Source organism: Sapajus apella, unplaced genomic scaffold (genome assembly GCF_009761245.1).
Source record: "Sapajus apella isolate SASKATOON/1434 unplaced genomic scaffold, GSC_monkey_1.0 scaffold10, whole genome shotgun sequence".
NCBI classification, from domain to species: Eukaryota; Metazoa; Chordata; class Mammalia; order Primates; family Cebidae; genus Sapajus; species Sapajus apella.
The window spans coordinates 36,885,015-36,907,073 of record NW_022436950.1 but is presented as its reverse complement, the minus strand read 5'-3'; the positions used below and the strand labels follow the sequence as shown (position 1 = coordinate 36,907,073).

Genomic DNA, 22,059 nt, shown 5'->3' with positions numbered 1-22,059 from the left:
TATTTGAGATTTTTCTGTACTGTGCTGTTTCATTCCATTAGCACAGTGGTATTTAAATAGAGGTGATTTTGCAATCAAGAACATTTGGGAATATGTGGAGACATTTTTGGTTGTAACATCTAGGAGAGGCTATTAACATTTACTGGATGGAATCTAGTCATGCTGCAACATGTCTACCATATGTGGGACAGCCCCCGCAACAAAGAATCATCTGGCACAAAATGCAAGTAGTACTGAGGTTAAAAAACCCTAAATTAGCATAAATAATAACGAATTAAGTATAAGTCACAGCCTCACTCATTCTTTTTTTAATTACAGTTTGTGTTGACCCTTTGTTTTGTGATTTTTAAAAATGATCCCAGCTTAGATGTTACCTAATACACAACAAATATGTATATCTGTTCTGTTTCTCAGATTCTGATCTTAAAGTATTTAAAGTCATTTTATCAGATAATGTTGGCATTTGTTTTGGAAGTTTTCACCTTATTTAAAAAATATACCAAAGGCATTGAAATCTGTGTGTTTTGTTGTCGTTGTTATTTACTAAAATGATAAGGTGATCCTCAGCTGTTCAATCTACTTTGCTGTTTTGAGGTTTGACCTGGCCCTATTCCATAATCCTTTGAGACTTAAAATCATATAGCCATCTGCCAGCTGGTAAGGTGGTAAGTAAGGATGTTTAAGAGTGTTGCCTTGCCAGATCTAGTGGCAGGCAAGTCCTATATCTAAATTAACCTTTGGGACTGAAAATCATATAGCCATCTGCCAGCTGGTAAGATAGCATCTGTCTGGACGTTCAAGAATGTTACTTTGCCAGACCTAACAGCAAGCATGCTTTCTGCTATATTTTATCTTTACTGGACCTCCAGGATCTTTAGAACTTGTGTTAGTCAGGATTCTCCAGATAAACAACCAATAGGAGTAAGTAGATAGGTAGGTATAGGTAGGTGGGTGAGTGGGTATATGATAGATAGATACACAAGGGGACCTCTGAAAGGTCATGGGAAATGTGTATTATGAAAAAACTATGCATGTTTTTCAAAAATTTTTTGTGCCAAAATAAACTTTCACAGGACCTAGTTTGAGAAACTAAGGAAGGATAAGACATCAGTTTGAAAAAATCTCCTATTAAAGCAACATGAATTCTGCTAAAATTGTAGCAAGAACAAACATAAAATTTATGGTGAAACTTGGGTGAAAGAATGGTGAAATCATTGATGATTTACAAAAAGTTTATGGGGACAATGCCTCAAAGAAATCAGCAGTTTACAAGTGGATAATTCGTTTTAAGAAAGGACAGGACAGGACAGGACAGGTGCGGTGACTCATGCCTATAATCCCAGCATTTAGGGAGGCCGAGGTGGGCAGATCATGAAGACCAGCCTGACCAACATGGTGAAACCTTGTCTCTACTAAAAATATAAAAATTAGCTGGGCATGGTGGTACGTGCCTGTAGTCCCAGCAACTTGGGAGGTTGAGGCAGGAGAATTGCTCCAACCTGGGAGGCAGAGGTTGTAGTGAGCTGAGATCGTGCCACTGCACTCCAGCTTGGTGACAGAGCAAGACTCCATGTCAAAAAAAAAAAAAAAAAAGACAGGACAATGTTAAAGATGAAGGTTGTAACGTAAGACTATCCACATCAATTTGCAAGAAAAAAATTAACTTTGTTTGTGCCTTAAAGAGGACCAGTGATTAACAGCAAAAACAATAGTTAACATCACAGACATCTCAAGTGATTCAGCTTACACAATTCTGGCTGAAATTAAACTTGGGCAAACTTGCAGCTCAATGAGGGCCAAAATTATTGCACCTAGATCAACTATAGACAAGCATTGCTTTCAATGGAAATTTTTTTTTTTTGGGGGATGGAGTCTTGCTCTGTTGCCCAGGCTGGAGTGCAATGGCGTGATCTCGACTCACTGCAACCTCCACCTCCCGGGTTCAAGTGATTCTTCTGCCTCAGCCTCCTGAGTAGCTGGGATTACAGACGCATGCAACCATGCCTGGCTAATTTTTTATATTTTTAGTAGAGACAGGGTTTCACCATGTTGGTCAGGCTGGTCTAAAACTCCTTACTTTGTGATTTGCCCACCTTGGCCTCCCAAAGTGTTGGAATTACAGGCATGAGCCACTGTGCCTGGCCTTCAATGGAAATTTTAAACAAATGGGATCAAGATCCTGAAGTATTTCTTGAAAAAATTGTAACAGATGAAACATGGCTTTACCAGTATATCCTGAGGACAGAGCATAATAAAAGCAGTGGCTACCAAGAGGTAGAAATGGTCCAGTCAAACCAAAGTGGACCAGTCAAGAGCAAAGGTCATGGCAACAGTTTTTTGGGATCTCAGACATTTTGCTTGTTGATTTTCTGCAGGGCCAAAGAATGATAACATCTGCTTATTATGAGAATGTTTTGAGAAAGTTAGTCAAAGCTTTAGCAGAAAAACACTAGAGAGAGAGCTTTGCTAGAAAGTCCTTCTCCACCATGACCATACTCCTGGTCATTCCTGTGATCAAACAAGGGCAATTTTTCAAGAGTTTCAGTGGAAAATCATTAGGCATTTACCCTATAGTCCTGATTTGGCTCCTTCTGACTTCTTTTTGTTTCAAAATCTTTTTTTTTCTTTTATTTTTTTGAGAAGGCATCTTGCTCTGTCACACAGGCTGGAGTGCAGTGGCTGGCACATTCTTGGCTTACAGCAGCCTTGACCTCTAGGGCTCAAGCAAGCCTCCTACCTCAGCCTCTCAAGTAGCTAGGACTACAGGTGCACCACCATGCCCAGCTAATTTTGTTTACTTTTTGTAGAGATGAGGTCTCACTATGAGCCCAGGCTGGGCTCAACTCCTGGACTCAAGTAATCCTCCCACCTCAGCCTCCCAAAGTATTGGGATTACAGTATGAGCCACTGTGGCCAGCTGTTTCCTAATCTTAAAAAAATCTTTAAAGAACACCCATTTTTCTTCAGTTAATAATATAAAAAAGATTACATTGACATGGTTAAATTCCCAGGACCTTCAATTCTTTAGCGATGGAGGAAATGGCTTGTATCATCACTTATAAAAGTGTCTTGATCTTGATGCAGCTTATGTTGAGAAATAAAATTTATATATTTTATTTTTTTGAGATAGGACCTTGCTCTGTCCTGTCTCAGGTTGCAGTGCAGTGGCATGGTCATGACTCATTGCAGCCTCGACCTCCTGGGCCCAGCAATCCTCTCACTCAGGCATCCTCCTCACCCCACCTGCCACAATAGCTGGGACTACAGATGCTGCACACCATTACACCTGGCTAATTTTTGTATATTTTGTAGAGATGGGGTTTTGCCATGTTGCCCAGGCGGATCTCAAACTCTTGGGGCTCAAGCGATCTGCCTGCCTCAGCCTCTCAAAGTGCTAAGATTACAGGTGTGAGCCACCGCACCTGGCCTATTTTTATCTTGTAATTTCATTTTTCCACAAATTTTTTGAAGTCCTCTTATGTAAGAGGAGATTTATTATGGGAATTAGTTCACATGATTTTGGAGGCCGAGAGGTCCATGATATGCTATCTGCAAGCTGCCGGAGGACTAGGAAAGCTCGTGATGTAATTTGGTCTGAGTCCAAAGGCCTCAGAACCCGGGAAACCAGTGTTTTAACTCCCAATCCAAGGCTGGAGTCCTGAGAACTGGGTGGGCACTGGTCTAGGCCCTGAAGTCCTTAGCTCTGATATTTAAGGGCAGAAGATTGATGATTCAGCTCAAGAAGTAATAGAAAATATACCCTTCCTTTACTTTTTTGTTCTATTGCTCAAGAAGTAATAGCAAATATACCCTTCCTTTACTTTTTTGTTCTATTCAAGCCCTCAACAGATTGGATGACGCCCATCCACATGATGTGGGGCAAATCTTCTTTACTTAGTCTATTGATTGAAATACTCTTCCAGAAATACCTCTTAGACACACCCAGAAATAGTATTTTACCAGGCATCTGAGCATCCAGTTAAGTTGATACATAAAATTAACCCACACAGCGCTATTAGTAATATACTTTTTCTTTGGAAATTGGCAGTTAGATGGTAAAAGTGGAACCTAGTGGCTATATAGCCAGTCATGTAAAGGTATAGCACATGAAATTTTTTATAGTACATAATGTTTGATAATGATAATAAATGAGTATGTTACTGGTTTGTGTGTTTACTACATTTGGACTTCTTAATCATTATTTTAGATTATTATACTCCTTCTACTTATAAACAAAAAAGTTACTACAAAACAGCCTCAGACAGGTTTTAAAGAAGAAGATGTTGCAAAAGAAGGCATTGTTATCATAGAGATGACAGTTCCATGAATGTTGCTGTCCTTGAAAACCTACCAGTGGGACAAAATGTGGAAGTAGATGTTAGTGATAATGATAAGTCTGACCCTGTGAGGCCCAGGTTAATGTGTATGTTTGTGTCTTAGTTTTTCACAAAAAAAGCTTAAACATTTTTAAATAGAAAAAAGCTTACAGAATATAAGGAAAGAAAATATTTTTTATGCCTGTAATCCCAGCAATTTGGGAAGCTGAGGTAGGCAGCTTGCTTGAGCTTGGGAGTTCCAGATCAGCCTAGGCAACATGGTGAGCCCCCTTCTCTACAAAAAAATTCAAAAATAAGTTGGGTAGGCTGGGTGCGGTGGCTCACACCTGTATTTCCAGCACTTTGGGAAGCCAAGGCAGGCAGATCACCTGAGGTCAGGAGTTCGAGATCAGCCTGGCCAACATGGTGAAACTCTGTCTCTATTGAAAAAAAAATTAGCTGGATATAGTTGTGCGCACCTGTAGTCCCAGCTACTTGGGAAGGTAAGGCAGGAGAATCGCTTAAACCCAGGAGGCAGAGGTTGCAGTGAGCCGAGATCGTGCCGCTGCACTCCAGTCTGGGCAACAGAGCCAGATCCTGTCTCAAAAAAGAGGCTAGGCACTGTGGCTCATGCCTATAATCTGAACACTTTGGGTGACTGAGGCGGGTGGATCACCTGTGGTCAGGAGTTCGAGACCACCCTGGCCAACATGGTGAACTGCATCTCTAAATACAAAAATTAACCAGATGTGGTGGCAGTCAGCTGTAATTGCAGCTACTCGGGGGAGGCTGAGGCAAGAGAATCGCTTGAACCTTTGAGGTGGAGGTTGCAGTGAGCTGAGATCATGCCACTGCGCTCCAGCCTGGGGGATAGAGCAAGAAGAGAGAAAAAAAAAGAAAGGAAATATTTTTGTATAGTTGTACAATGTGTTTGTGTTTTAAGCTAAGTGTTTTATTGCAAGAGTAAAAATGTTAAAAAAGTTAAAAATCACAAGTAAAAAAGTTAGAGTAAGCTAAGGCTAATTTATTACTGAGAAAAGAAAAAAAAATTTTTTTTTTTTTTTTTTTTGAGATGGAGTTTCACTTTTGTTAACCAGGCTGGAGTGCAATGGCGCAATTTTGGCTCACTGCAACCTCTGCCTCCTAGGGTCAAGCGATTCTCCTGCCTCAGTCTCCCAGGTAGCTGGGACTACAGCGTGCACCACTGTGCCCGGCTAATTTTGTATTTTTAGTAGAGACAGGGTTTCTCCATGTTGGTCAGGCTGGTCTTGAACTCCTGACCTCAGGTGACGTACCCGCCTTGGCCCCCGAAAGTGCTGGGATTACAGGCGTGAGCCACTGCACCCAGCCTTTTATTTATTTGTTTGTTTATTTTTAGAAAAATTTAAAAAATAAAACTAATGTTGTCTAAGTATAGTGTTTATGAAGTTTACAGTAGGGTACATTACTGTCCTAGGCCTTCACATTCACTTACTGCTCACACATGGACCTAGAGCAACTTCTAGTCCTATAAGCTCCATTCATGGTAAGTGGCCTATACAGGCATACCATATTTTATCTTTTCATACTGTATTTTTGCTGTACTTTTTCTATGTTTAGTTACACTGGTACTATTGTGTTATAACAGGCTACGGTATTCAGTATAGCAGCTGTTCAACTAACTTATAGCCTAGGAGTAATAAGTTATACCATATAGCCTAGGTATGTAGTAGGCTCTATCATCTAGGTTTGTGTAAGTACACTCTGTGATATTCATACAATGAAGTCACCTAAGAACTAAGATTCTGTTTCCAATTCTTTTAGATATATACTTCACCAATTCACCAACACTTATTTTCTTCATTTCTTTTTCTCTCTCTCTCTCTTTTCTTTTCTTTCTTTCTTTTTTTTTTTTTTTGAGACAGAGTCCCATTTTGTTGCCAGGCACCAGGCTGGAGTGCCGTGGCACGATCTTGGCTCACTGCAACCTCCACCTCCCAGGTTCAAGCAATTTTCCTGCATTAGCCTCCCAAGTAGCTGGGATTACAGGCATGCAACACCATGCCCGGCTATTTTTTTTTTTTGGCGGGGGGAGGGTAGAGATGGGCTTTCGCCGTGTTGGCCAGGCTGGTCTGGAACTCTTGTACTCAAGTGATCCACCCAACCTCAGCCTCCCAAAATGTTGGGATTACATGCATGAGCCCCTATGCCTTTTTGTCTCACTCTGCCATCTAGGCTGGAGTGCCATAGTACTGTCATAGCTCACTGCAGCCTCAAATTCCTGGGTTCAAGCAGTCCTTCTGCCTCAGCCTCCCAAGTAGCTGAGATTATAGGTGTGTGCCACTGCACCCAACTGGTTTTCTTCTAGCGATAGGGGTCTCACTATGTTGCCTAGGCTGGTCTCAAACAACTAGGTTCAAGTGATCCTCTCACTTTGGCCTCCCACAGTGATGGGATTATAGGCATGAGCCACTGTGCCCAGTCCTGTTTTTCAGACAGTGGCCATCCAGTCGGGAGTGAGGTAATATATTTTGGTTGTATTTGCAGTTCCCTGATGATTAATGATGTTGAGCATCTTTTCATATGCTTGTTGGCCATTGTGTATATCTTTGGAGAAATGTCTATTGAAGTCCTTTGCCCATTTTTAAATCAGGTTATTTAGAGTTTTTTGGTTACTAAGGTGTAGGAATTCTTTATATGTTTTGAATATTAACCCCTTATCAGATACTTGATTTATAAATAATTTTTTCCATTCCTTAGATTTTCACTCTGTTGATTTTCTTTTCTGTGTAGAAGTTTGATATAGTCTCTTTGTCTATTTTGGTTTTGTTGCCTGTGCTTTTGGTGTCCTATGTGAAATAATTGACAAAATCCTAGTATCATTAAGTTTTCCTGCTATGCTTTCTTATAGCAGGTTTTTGTTTGTTTGTTTGTTTTTGTTTTGCTTTGAGACAGGGTCTCACTCTGTCACCCAGGCTGGAGTGCATGGTGCAGTCATGGCTCACGGCCGCCTCAACAGTGACTGTTTAAGCAATCCTCCCATCTCAGCCTCCTGAGTAGCTGGGACTATAGGCACGTACCACCATGCCTGGCTGATTTTTGTAATTTTTGATATAGACAGGGTTTTGCCATGTTGACCAGGCTGGTCTCAAACTCCTGAGCAGTCTGCCCACCTCAGCCTCCTAAAGTGCTGAGATTACAGGCGTGAGCCACCATGTCCAGCCTCTTCTAGCAGTTTTATAGTTTCAAGTCTTATGCTTACTTCTTTAATGTATTTTGCATTTTTAGTTAATTTTTGTTTACAGTGTAAGGATCCAGCTTTTTTTTTTTTTTTTTTTTTTTTTTTTGGAATGTGGATATCCAGCTTTCCCAGCATCATTTATTGAAGAGACTGTCCTTTCTTCATTGTGTAGCCTGGGCATGCTTATGGAAGATCATTTGACCATATATGCAAGGGTTTATTTCTGGACACTATTCTGTTCTATATGTCCGTCTTTATGCCAGTACCATGCTGTTTTGATTACTGAATGTTTGTAATATGTTTTCAAATCAGAAAGGAAGAGACTTCCAGCTTTGTTCTTCTTTTTTGGGATTGTTTTGAGATTCCATATGAGTACATAATTTTATTTATTTATTTATTTGAGACAGGGTCTCTCTCTGTCCCCCAGGCTGGTGTGCAGTGGCACAATCTCAGCTCACTGCAGCTTTCGCCTCCCAGGCTCAAGTGATCCTCCCACGTCAGCCTCCTGAGTAGCTGGGACTACAGGCACATGCCACCACACCTGGCTAATTTTTGTATTTTTTGTAGAGACAGGGTTTTGCCATGTTAACCAGTCTGGTTTCCAACTCCTGACCTCAAGTGATCTGTCCACCTTGGCCTTTCAAAATGCTGGGATTACAGGCATAAGCCAACATGCCCAGCCCTGTATCTAAGTTTTTATTTAGACTTGTTTTCAATTCTATTGATTATACATGTATCTAGGAAAGTAGTTGCTGGGTCATATGGCAATTCTGTTTAACCTTCTGAGAAACTTTCATACCTTTTTTCAAGGTGGTTGTACCAGTTTATAAATGCCACCAGCAATATTGAAGATTCTAATTTTTCTATGCCCACAGCAACACTTGCTATTTGTTGTTTTCATTTAGCCATCCCAGTGCAGGTACTGTTGTAATTTCCTGTTAAAGTTTGATTAACGCAAAATAAAATTTATTCTTTTATGTTTCCAGCTGGTTAACTTTTGGCAAATGTATACACTTATGTAACTACCACCACAATCAATAAAAACATTCTTATCATCCCCATAGTCTTCCCTCTTGTCTGTTTGCCATTGCTCCTTCTCCCACCCCTCACTCCAAGCAACGGTTGATGTATTTTCTGTCTCTTTGGTTTCATCTTTAGTATTTGATATATATGAAATTAATTTATTAATTAATACAAGTTAACTAATATAGAATTAGCTATTCGTTTAGGAGCGTATGTTATACTTTTTCGTCTTTTTTTTTTTTTTTTTAAATAGACAGTCTTGCTCTGTCACCGAGGCTGGAGTTCAGTTATGATCCTAACTCACTGCAGCCTCGAACCTCTGGGCTCAAGCCATCTTCTTGCTCCAGCCATTTAAGCTATAGACTACATGCGTGCACCCCCACACCTGGCTAATTTTAAAATTTTTTGTAGAGGTGGGTTCTCATTGTGTTGTCCTGACTGGTCTTGAACTCCTGGCCTTGAGCAATCCTCCTACCTTGGCCTCTCAAAGTGTTGAGATTACAGACGTGAGCTACTGCATCCAGCACTTTTCCATCTTTAAAAACAAAAGCAAATGACTTTAATACTAAATTAGACATTTTTGTATTTGTCTCTAATATTTCATATACGTATGTAGTCATATATTGTGTAGTCTTTTGTGCCAAGTTTATTTCTTTTTATTGCTGAATAGTATTTATGCTATTGTGAGCAATGCTGCTATGAATGAATATCTTATATACTGGTATTGGTGTGAAGGTATGTATTTGTTTCTTGTAGTATTTAAGAGTGAAAATTACTGGGGTGCAAGGTAAGTATATGTTTGCCTTTGTTAAGAAACTGCCGAACCTTTTTCCAGAGTGCCTATTATACTGTTTTGCATTTCCACCACCAACGTATGAGAGTTCCAGTTGCTCCATATACTTGCCTGGGTTGTTGTGGGCTAGCGTTGGTGTATGTAGTTACATCAAGATTTTTTAAGACCTTAGTTAGGTGTATTCTATATGTGAACACTTTTGTGTTGAAATGTTTTGTGGAGATCACCAGTGATTTGTAGAACACTGTAGATGTTCTTAACTGTTCTATGTAATTTTGGATGATATGGTGCACTGTTTAATTTACTTCTTTTCCTCTAGAACTAACTCTACATTTGGAAGTAGTATATCTTATTTTTTTAATATTCAATAACAAAACCAAATAATCTTCTTAGTGAATTAGACTTTATTTATTTATTGAGTTGGAGTTTTGCTCTTGTTGCCCAGGCCGGAGTGCAATGGCGCAATCTCGGCTCATTGCAACCTCCACCTCCCAGACCCAAGCAATTCTCCTGCCTCAGTCTCCTGAGTAGCTGGGCTTACAGGCATGCTCCACCACGCCCAGCTAATTTTGTATTTTTAGTAGAGGTGGGGTTTCACCATGTTTGTCAGGCTGGTCTCGAACTCCTGACCTCAGATGATCCACCACCTTGGCCTCCCCAAGGGCTGGGATTACAGGTTAGAGCCACTGCACTTGGCCTAGACATATTTTAAAGAGTAGTAAGTATGTACATACTGGCTATGTTGCGTCAACATATATTTATTTATTTATATTTGTATTTATTTATTTATTTATTTATTTGTTTAAGACAGAGTCTCACCCTGTCTCCTAGTCTGGAGTACAGTCGGGTGATCACAGCTCACTTCAGCCTCTACCTCCCAGGTTCAAGCAGTTCTTCTGCCTCAGCCTCCTGAGTAGCTGGGACCACGGGCATGCACCACTATGCCTTGCTAATTTTTGTATTTTTAGTAGAGACGGGGTTTCACCATGTTGGCCAGGATGGTCTCGAACTCTGATCTCAGGATTCACCCACCTTGGCTTCCTGAAGTGCTGGGATTACAGGCATGAGTTGCTGCACCTAGCCATACATTTTAAAAAATGGAGTTACATTATGCTGTTGTCTTTTCCCTTTAAAAATATATCATAGATTGGCCAGGCACGGTGGCTCACGGCTCTAATCCCAGCACTCTGGGAAAGGCCAAGGCAGTCGGATCATGAAGTCAGGAGCTCGAAATCAGCCCGGCCAATATAGTGAAACCCTGTCTCTACTAAAAATATGAAAAAATTAGCTGGGCGTGGTTGCATGTGCCTGTTCTCCCAGCTACTCAGGAGGCTGAGGCAGGGGAATCACTTGAATCTGGGAGATGGAGGTTGCAGTGAGCCGAGATCGTGCCCCTGTACTTCAGCCTGGTGACACAGCAAGACTCTGTCTCAAGATAAATAAAAAAATGAAAAAAAAAATTAAAAGTATAGATATAGTAGATTTTGCCCCCATGTCAACAAATCAAATCTAAACAGTTTTTCATGGCTGCGTAGTATTTTATTTTGGGGTATATTATGATTTTGATAACCTAAATACATTGGTAGAGAACTGATTACTGGCTGGGTGCAGTGGCCCACGCCTGTAATCCCAACACTTGGAGAGGCCAAGGTGGGAGGATTGCTTGAACAAGTTTGTATAACATGGCAAGACCCCATTATCTACAAAATGTGTTTATAGAACTAGACAGTCATGGTGGCATGTGCCTGTAGTACCAGCTACTCAGGAGGCTGAGCTGGGAGGATCCCTTGAGCCCATGAGTTCGAGGCTGCAGTGAACCGTTACTGCACCATTGCACTCCAGCTTGGGTGACAGAGCAAGACCCTGTCTCACACACACACAAAGAGAGAACTGATTATCAGTGTTTACTATTATAAATATGCTCCAGGAAGTACATATATTTATATATTTGTTCTTTTTTTATATAAAAATTTGAAAGGGAATTTGGGGTCTTAGGAACAGCTATATTTAAAATTGTTATTTTCTGATACTCTCCAGGAAGGTTATAGAAAATTATGTAGGTTAAGAATATTTCTAGGATTTTCAAAATTTAGTCCTCTTTTAAGAGTAGCTAATGAGGATGGCCACCCATTGCAACATGGGTTGAAAAATAGAGTCACTCAAAGCCATCTCATGGAATTCTTATTTATTTGTTTATAGGTTAATGACTTGTGTATTTACATCATTAGAATATAAACACCTTGAGGGTAGGTGGGCACTGTCGTAATCCTAGCATATTTCCCGGTTTGGAATACTGCCTGGCACATAACAGGCACTTAATAAGTATTTGGCTGTTTAATGACTGATTTTTATGTAGATTCCAGGATATATATAAGCCTCTTAGAGGCTTGAGCCTGGCTTATCTGCTTTTCTGCGGTTTAGCTGTTGCTCTGAATTAGGGGAGAACAATATATCTTATTGCTGTCTTTAGAGAGCTTGGATTACCAGATATATTTTGTCAGCTTAGAATTGGGGGGTGGGTGTGTCTGTGTGTGTCTGTGTATGTGGGTGTGTGGGTGTGTGTGTGTTTGTTTTAATCAGTTTTGGCTGCCTTTCTCTTTAGGTGTCTGTACAAAAAAGAGTTAACAGGCCTGGGCCGGGTGTGGTGGCTCATGCCTTGTAATCCCAGCACTTTGGGAGGCTAAGGCAGGCGGATTGCCTGAGGTCAGAAGTTGGAGACCAGCCTGACCAACATGGAGAAACCCCGTCTCTGCTAAAAATACAACATTAGCCAGGCGTGGTGGTGCATGCCTGTAATCCCAGCTTCTTAGGAGGCTGAGGCAGGAGAATCGCTTGAACCCAGGAAGCAGAGGTTGCAGTGAGCTGAGATTGCGCTATTGCACTCCAGCCTAGGCAACAAGAGCTAAACTCCGTCTCAAAAACAAAAACAAAACAAAACAAAAAAAAAACAGGCTTGAGACTGCTATCCTTAGAATGGCCTGCTTGCAACTTGGCCCTCAGCTGGCATCTAGGAATTTAGATTTGGGGAGTGTTCCCACCATTCCCAAACTGCCATGAGTTGTTTACTTTGCCTAAAATGTTTGTGCAAACAATATGGAAACAATATGGTTTCTACTGAATGCCTCCCTTTCTTCTGGGAATTTTGATACCTGCTAGGCTAAGTGTGCCTATGTGACCAACCCCGGGAATAAAAACTTTGGACACTGAGTCTCTAATGAGCTCCCTTGGTTAAACAACATTTCACTTCTGGAGGAATTAAATGCACCCTATATAACTCCGTGGGGAGAAGACTGTTGAAAGTTTACACCTGGCTTTCTCCTGACTTTAATTCATATGTCTTTTCCTGTTGCTGATTTTGGTTTGTATTATTTTACTGTAATACATTATAGCCTTGAGGCGGGGCGCGGTGGCTCATGCCCGTAACCCCAGCACTTTGGGAGGCTGAGGTGGGCAGATTGCCTGAGATCAGGAGTTTGAGACCAGTCTGGCCAACATGGTGATTCCCCATCTCTACCAAAAATACAAAAAAATTAGCCAGGCATGGTGACATTTGCCTGTAATCCCAGCTACGCCAGAGGCTGAGGCAAAAGAATTGCTTGAACCAGGAAGGTAAAGGTTGCAGTGAGCCAAGATCACGCCACTGCACTCCAGCCTGGGTGACAGAGCGAGACTCCGTCTCAAAAAAAAAAGAAAAAGAAAAAGGAAAGAGAAGTACATTATAGCCTTGAGTACGACTATGTGCTGAATTTGGTCTCAGGGATCTCCAATACAACATCAAATTTGAGGACATCCTGACAGTACCTTATGAAGATTTTAATCTTTTTCTACTATGATCTTTTTCTGATATCATGAGAATGCTCAGCAGAATGACAGTTTAATCTGTTGTTTTCTGGATATAGGAATATATAAATTAAGGGATAAATATTTCATTTTTGAAAGGATTATTTGCTTTACAAAAGATTTCACCATAACATTGGAAAAATAGGAGACTCTCTTGATTTATTATAATTGAATTTAGAAATTTGAGTTTACGCCAAATTTTATAGGGACAGTTATGTTAGATTAAGATACTCTGTTTTTCGTATATTTCACAACAGAATTTGTGGTACTCTGAAATTTCAGTTGTATTTGTCCTGAGAAGTTTGTCTTTTGGGAAAGGAATACTGTTGCTTCAGTTATTTAGTTATTTGCCCCATTACTGTAAGGTTCCTGTGTTTTTTATTTTAGATAGTTCATTTTGACACTTAGATAAACAGAAGCCAAATACACAAGCATGCCCAGAATTAGTCCCTGAACTTCATTCCAGGGTAAAGATAAGGCATTTAGACTTCTCCAGTACAGATAAATATATTACAACTACTGAAAATGGGTGTTATGTGACTTTTGTATTTTTAGAAATAAAATGACAGTGAAGGTCTTTTTTTTTTTTTTTTTTTTAGGAGACGTTGTTTCACTCTCGTTACCCAGGCTGGAGTGCAATGGCGCGATCTCGGCTCACCGCAACCTCCGCCTCCTGGGTTCAGGCAATTCTCCTGCCTCAGCCTCCTGAGTAGCTGGGATTACAGGCACGTGCCACCATGCCCAGCTAATTTTTTGTATTTTTAGTAGAGACGGGGTTTCACCATGTTGACCAGGATGGTCTCGATCTCTTGACCTCGTGATCCACCCGCCTCGGCCTCCCAAAGTGTTGGGATTACAGGCTTGAGCCACCGCGCCCGGCAGTGAAGGTCTTAAAACATTTCTATCAACAAAAGTGAAGGGAAAATTTATATTCATACATAGATCCTACTTTTCAATTATAGATTAAGCCCAGGATTCTGTGACTCAGTAACACCTTTTAATAACATGCATGAAAAATATTTAAATTCCCTGAACTATATGTTATCTTGTTCAGCTCTACATTGTGTCTTGCCTTTTAAAAAATGGACTTTATGGCCGGGCATGGTGGCTAATGCCTGCAATCCTAGCACTTTGGGAGGCCAAGTGGGGCGGATTGCCTGAGCTCAGGAGTTCGTGACCAGCCTAGGCAACACAGTGAAACCACATCTCTACTAAAATAATACAAAAAAATTAGCCAGGCATGGCAGTGTGCGCCTGTAGTCCCAGCTACTTGGAAGGCTGAGGCAAGAGAATTGCTTGAACCCAAGAGGCAGAAGTTGCAGTGAGCTGAGGTGGCGCCACTGCACTCCAGCCTGGGAGACAGAGCCAGATTCCATCTCAAAAAAAAAAAAAAAAAAAGGACTTCATTGAGGTATAAACTGCATATATTTAAAATGTACAATTTTGATGAGTTTTTATAATTTTATGTAGTAATGAAACTCCCCACCGTACTCAGGATATAGTACATTTTTATCATCCCCTAAAGATTCCTTATCCCTCTTTGTATTCTGTTCTCCCCTTGCCCTTGGCACCAGGCAACGACTGATCTGCTTGAGATTACTTGGTATTTTCTGGGATTTCATATGAATGGAATCTATATGCAGTTGTGATGTCTTTTGCTTTGCACAATGTTTTTGATATTATCCATATTGTTATATATATCAATAATCTATTCCTTTTATTGCTGAATAGTTACTTATGTGGTTATATCACATTTTGTTGACCTGTTCACCAATTTATAAACAAACCACTATTGTACGAGTTTTTGTGTGATATATAATTTCGTTTGATGGCATGCTCTGTATTTTTGTGTTTTTTTGATTTTTTTTTTTTTTTTTTTTTAAAAGCAGAGATTGGTTCTAGTAGCCAGGCATTGTGGCTTGTGCCTGTCATTCCAACTGTTCCAGAGACCAAGGCAGGAGGATCACTTGAGCCCAGGAGTTCAAGTCCAGCCTGGGCAACATAGCAAGACTCTTGTCTCTTAAAATAATTGGTTCTAATAGTTCTTCTTGTTAGTGCCAAAGGGGGAAAGCAGCACAGCAATCATTTACTTATTCAGTATATACTTATTGAATGCCAAGTATAATGCCATGTGCTAAAGACACATTGGTGAACACGGACTCAGCCCCTGCTCTTATTTAGCTTATACTTTAATAAATAAGCTAAGCACATTACTACTATACTTTAATAAAGAAGCTAAGCACATTTTTTACTCTACGTAGTAAGAAATATGGGGATTGTGTGAATAAGTATAGAATGTTATGGAAGTTTATGATAGAGAATCCTGCCTCAGTGGTCTGGGGTGATTAGGGTAGGATTCTCGGAGAAATGTTTAAGAGGAACAGGAAGAGGCTGGGCACGGTGGCTCACACCTGTAATCTCAGCACTTTGGGAGGCTGAAGTGGGTGGATCACGAGATCAGGAGATTGAGACCATCCTGGCTAACACGGTTAAACCTTGTCTCTACTAAAAATTCAAAAAATTAGCTGGTCATAGTGGCACACGCCTCTAGTGCCAGCTATGTGGGAGACTGAGGCAGGAGAATCACTTGAACCCGGGAAACGGAGGTTGCGGTGAGCTGAGATCATGCCATTGCACTCCAGCCTGGGCAACAAGAGTGAAACGCCTTCTCAAAAAAGAAGAAAAAAAGGAACAGGAAGTAAATAAATGAGCCATTCCAGGTAAAGAGAACAGATGCACGAAGGCCTTAAGATGAAAAAGAGAATGGCACTTTATGTGTGCTATTTGGATAAGGCTGGAGAGATTTGCAGTTTCTAGATTATGTGGGTCCTTGTACGACATCTTAAGGATTTTGAAAATTTTCCTGAAGTGGTAGGAAATCACTAAAAGATTTCAAGCAAGGAAGTGACGTGGTCAAATTGTGGATCTTATTGTTGCAGCTTAACATATATGGTCATTGTTTTTTTAGTCAATTCTTTATAATCCCTTCATTTCCAGAAATTCTGCCCATTATTTAAAATTCTATTACTTTTGGGCCGGGCACGGTGGCTCAAGCCTGTAATCCCAGCACTTTGGGAGGCCGAGGCGGGTGGATCACGAGGTCAAGAGATCGAGACCATCCTGGTCAACATGGTGAAACCCCGTCTCTACTAAAAATACAAAAAATTAGCTGGGCATGGTGGCACGTGCCTGTAATCCCAGCTACTCAGGAGGCTGAGGCAGGAGAATTGCCTGAACCCAGGAGGCGGAGGTTGCGGTGAGCCGAGATCGCGCCATTGCACTCCAGCCTGGGTAACAAGAGCGAAACTCCGTCTCAAAAAAAAAAAAAAAAAAAATTCTATTACTTTTAGTAATGCTAGGTATATACCTAAAAGGAAGGAAGTCAGTATATCAAAGAGATGTTTGCACTGCCCTGTTTGCTTCAGCAATGTTCACAATAGTCAAGATTTGGAAGCAACCTAAGTGCCCGTCAATAGGTGAATGAAGAAAGAAAATGTGGTACCTATACACAGGGGGTACTATTCAGCCATAACAAAGAATGAAATTCTGTCATTTGCAACAACATGGATTGGAGGACATTGTGTTAAGTGAGCCAGGCACATAAAGACAAACTTTGCATGTTCTTACTTGTTTGTGGGAGCTCAAAATTAAAACAAACTCATGGAAATAGAGTAGAAAGATGGTTACCAGAGGTTGAGAAGAATAGTGGCAGAGGGAGTGAAGACAGGGCAGAAGTGGGGATGGTTAATGAGTACAAAAATATGATTAGATGGAATGAATAAGATCTAATATTTGATAGCACAACAAGGTGACTACAGTCAATAGTTTATTGTACATTAAAAATCTAGGCGTATAATTGGGTTGTTCATAACATAAAAGATAAATGCTTAAGGGGGTGCATATGCCATTTACCCTGATGTGATTGTTAAAGCATTGCATTTCTGTATCAGAATATTTTATGTACCTCATATATACCTAGTATATACCCACAAAAATTAAAAAATTTTTAGCAATAGATGCTATCAAGAAGATGAGCAAAATGTTACAGTAAGACTGGGACCTCTACTCATTTTCTTATTTCTGAATAAGTAAAAATTTTTTTTATATTTTTGTTTTTGAGATAGGGTCTCCATCAGCTGGAATACAGTGGCATGAACTCAGCTCACTGCAATCACCACCTCCCAGACTAAAGTGATCCTCCCACCTCAGCCTCCCAAGTAGCTGGGACTGCAGGCACACACCACCACACCTGGCTGATTTTTGTATTTTTGGTAGAGATAGGGTCTTGCCATGCTGCCTAGGCTGGTCTCAAACTCTTGAGCTCAAGCAAACTGCCGACCTTGGGCTCTCAAAGTTCTGGGATTACTGGGGTGAGCCACTGTACCTGGTCCTGAATATGTAGAATTTAAATATCCAGATACTACTGGAATACTAAAGTTTTAACTTACCATTTATGTAAGAAAAGGCTACTTGCTGGAAGTAAATTCGGGGAGAAGGCAAGAGGCCTGGTATATGATTTTTGGTTATAGTTCATACCCAAGTAACTTACCTAATAACTTCTTATCTAGTTACTTGTTATCTAATAACTTGTTAGGTTTTTAAGCATTCATTTATAGTACTTGCTCTGAGGTTATGAAAAGAAAGTCTTTTTGGAGAAGCAGGGATTATCAGACCAATTTACAGTTGTGCTTTGATGGGCAAAACCAAAACATGATTACGATTTGACTATTTTGTTTATATACAGCACCTAGTATATTTATATAAACTATATAGAGCTGCACTATCTAAAACAGCACTAGAGACATGTGGTTATATTAGTTGGCTTGGACTGCCACAACAAAATACAATAGACTCGATGTCTTAAAACAACAGCAATTTATTTTTTCACAGCTCTGGAAGCTGGGAAGTCCAAGATCAAGGTGCTGGATGATTTGGATCCCTGTTGAGGGCTCTATTCCTGGCTTGCAGATGGCCACCTTCTCTCTGTCCTCACATAGCATAGAGAGAGGAAGCAAGCTCTGCGGTGTCTATTCTTACAGGGTACTAATCCTATCTCATGACGTTCTTGAAACCTAATTACTTCCAGAGGCTCCATCTCCAAATAACATCACATTGTGGGTTAGGTTTCAATATGTGAATTGGAGGGAAACACAATTCAGTCTTACAGCACTGGCAATTCAAATTTACATTTCAATTAATTAAGATTAAAACAATATTAAAAATTCAGTTCCTTAGTCACTAGTCATATTTCAAGTGCATAATATCCAAATAAGGTGACTGAGAGTGATGGTTCACACTTTAATCCTAGCACTTTGGGAGGCCGAGGCAGGAGGACTGATGGAGCCCAAGAGATTGAGACCAGCCTGGGCAACATAGCCAGACCCCATCTCCATCCAAAAAAATAAAAAATACAACTACTGGCTACTGTATTGGACAATGTAGATGATAGAATATTTCCATTTTCACAGAAAATTATATTGGATAGTGCTGATGTCATATATGGAAGCTTGTCGTGATAGTTATTGATCACATGAAAGAGGTTAGTGCTATTTTGAGTGAGAAACAATGCTGTGATTGTGCCATACTTGAAATCTGTTTTCCTCAGTAAAAATCTATTATAATGAACTCCATTTAGAAGTGTAGAGTTTTTTGTTTGTGGGGAATGATTAGTTTTATTTTAAAGTGATTTTTGGCCCAAAATGATTAGTTTTATTTTTAAGTGTTTTTGGGTCCAACTATTTGCTGTATTATTTTCATGGTATGTTCTTTTGTGTACTTTTTATTTTAAAATTAGAGTAGTATTGCTAATTACTTGTTTTAGATCTCATCACAAAGGACACCATTATTGGTTCTATTTATATAGCACTTTCCTTTTTTTTTCTTTTTCTTTTTTTTTTTTTTTTAAGAGGGAGTCTCACTCTGTCACCTAGGCTGGAGGGCAGCGGCATGATCTCGGCACACTGCAACCTCCCTCTCCTGGGTACAAGCAATTCTCCTGCCTCAGCCTCCAGACTAGCTGGGACTACAGGCGCCTGCCACACCCAGCTAAGTTTTGTGTTTTTAGTAGAGATGGGGTTTCACCATATTGATAAGGCCGGTCTCAAGCTCCTGACCTCAGGTGATCCGCCTGCCTCGGCCTCCCAAAGTGCTGGGATTACAGGTGTGAGCCACTGTGCCCAGCCTATACAGCACTTTTCTTTTTTTCTTTTTTTTTTTTTTTAGACAGAGTCTCGCTCTGTCACTAGGCTGGAGTGTAATGATTCGATCTCAGCTCACTGCAACCTCTGCCTCCCGGGTTCAAGTAGTTCTCCTGCCTCAGCCTCCTGAGTAGCTGGGACTACAGGCATGTGTCACCATGCCCACCTAATTTTTTTATTTTTAGCAGAGACGAGGTTTCAGTATGTTGGCCAGGCTGGTCTCGAACTCCTGACCTCGTGATCCACCTGCCTTGGCCTCCCAAAGTATAGGCATGAGCCACCGCGCCCAGCCTTATGTTCATGATAAATGAGTATAGCGCATTTATCATGAACATGACATAATAGTTGTTCATGACTATTATCTATTTCCAGTGATTTCTTCATCAATATATACTTAAAATGACTTTTTTTTTAAGAATAGAAGAAACAGAAAAATGACATAAAGATACATTATTTTTAGCAAACAATAACATAAAGATATGTTATATTATTTGTAGCAAGGTTAAATACAGAGAAAGAGATAGATAAAGTACTATAGATAAGCCATTAAAGTTTTTGGAAACCTATGCTAATTTTCCTGTGTCATACTTTCATTTTTCCCCCCAACATCAAATAATAGAATGAGACACTTCTACTCAAAGGACAAGACATAGGTTGCAAATCTGACTTTTTCGTTTTTTATGTTTTTTTTTTTTAGATGGAAGTTTGCTCTGTCACCCAGGCTGGAGTGCAGTGGCATGATCTTGGCTCACTGCAACCTCCACCTCCCAGGTTCAAGCAATTCTCCTGCCTCAGCCTTCCAAGTAGCTGACATTACAGGCATCTGCCACCACGCCCAGCTAATTTTTATAGTTTTTAGTAGAGACGGGGTTTCTCCATCTTGGCCAGGCTGGTCTTGAACTCTTGACCTCAGGTGATCTACCTGCCTCAGCCTTCCAAAGTGGTGGGATTATAGGCATGAGGTGCCGCTCCTGGCTTTGACTTGTTTTTGAAGTAAATGATTAACACCTTCAGTTTAGATGATATGGTAACACATGGACAATTCTGTATAAGGATACCTTCTTATTATTTTTTTTGAGACGGAATTTTGCTCTTGTTGCCCAGGCTGGAGTACAATGGCATGATCTCGGCTCACCGCAACCTCCGCCTCCTGGATTCAAGTGATTCTCCTGCCTAAGCCTCCCTATTAGCTGGGATTACAGGCATGTGCCACCACTACTGGCTAATTTTGTGTTTTTAGTAGAGACGGGGTTTCTTCAAGTTGGTCAGGCTGGTCCCGAACTCCTGACCTCAGGTGATCTGCCCACCTCAGCCTCTCAAAGTGCTGGGATTACAGGCGTGAGCCACTGCACCCGGCCATAATGATACTTTTTGTTTTAAGCATTTATTTGCCGTATCTGTAATACTAATTTTTAAAAATTTTGAGCTGGACAGAGTTGCCTGCAATCCCAACACTTTGGGAGGCCAAGGCAAGAGGATCGCCTGAGTCCAGGAGTCTGTGACCAGCCTGGGCAACATAGCGAGACCCTGTGTCTACAAAATTATAAAAAATTAGCCAGGCTTGATGGCATGTACCTGTGGTCCCAGCTACTCAGGAGACTCAGGTGGAAGGATCACTTGAGCCCAGGAGGTGGAGGTTGCAGTGAGCCAAGGTTGTGCCATTGCACTCAAGCTGGGCGATAGAGTAAGACCCTGTCTCAAAAAAAAAAAAAAAAAAAATTTTTTTTTTCCTTTTTAAATTGAATGCTTAATGCCCTTTATTCTATCTTTGTTAGTGTGCTCAGTTAGAATTTGGCCTCTGCTCTATTCTGTCAGATTTTCCTCTTTATCCTCTCTGTATCTCTGAGTTTAACAGATGTTTAGAGTAGACGATAACCAGTGGTGATTGTTTCTTTCATATGCACATTTATCTTTATTCACAAAGCTGGCTTTCTTTTTATTTGACATGTATATTTTTTGCATTCTCTAAACCAATTTTCTTATACATTTGGGGCTTCAACTTGTTTCTGCCAATAAGCAGACTTATTTATAATTACAATTTGTATGCCTGCCAAATCTTCTCTGTGTACAAACTGGTTATCACTAGGTTCTAAAAAGTTTTTATAGAGTTAATTTGAAAAACTGTTCTTCATAATTGTGTACAGTTTCTAGAGTTTTACATTTATGGACTTACCTTGCATGCAGTATCTTGAAGATAGAAAAAGTGTAGGCTGTCCTCAAAATGTTGGAGTGAGAAAGTAAGATGTCTTGTTGCCAAATATAAAGTTGTTTTTATACTGTCTCTGCTCAAAACCCTTTTTATTTTTCTCCTTTAAGCCTTCCTTTTTGATTGAGTGGACTCTGTTCTTTTCTGAGGTTATAGTTTTTTGGATACTTGTTTAGCAAACTTTTTGTCAGCTACTTGGCAGCTCACTTCCACAACCCTCACACTCCTCTTTTTACCTAATTTTAGTTGTTTGGCAAACATCTGTAATTTTGTACAACTTGGGCAAAAATGATTTATCAATGTAGCTGTATAACTGTTAAATAAAAATAATAGAAATTTTACATCATGAAAAATGGAACCTTATTAAGAATTTTCTTTAAATAACTTTAAGTTCAGGGGTACATGTGCAGGTTTGTTATATAGGTAAACTTGTCATGGGTGTTTGTTATACAGATTATTTTGTC

The 22,059-nt window shown here is 40.2% G+C and overlaps 1 protein-coding gene across 4 annotated transcripts in view; it reads left to right on the top strand.

Annotated features, from left to right (window-relative positions):
* BMPR2 (bone morphogenetic protein receptor type 2) overlaps positions 1-22,059 on the top strand; it is a 172,839-nt gene that overhangs the window by 60,589 nt on the left and 90,191 nt on the right. For 2 of the 4 annotated variants that reach the window (XM_032278629.1, XM_032278628.1), the window contains exon 2: positions 5,773-5,841. The exons of the other annotated variants lie outside the window; for them this stretch is intronic. In XM_032278629.1, the coding sequence (XP_032134520.1) occupies positions 5,773-5,841 (69 nt within the window). The remainder of the gene's footprint in view (positions 1-5,772; positions 5,842-22,059) is intronic. 4 annotated transcript variants of the gene reach the window in all.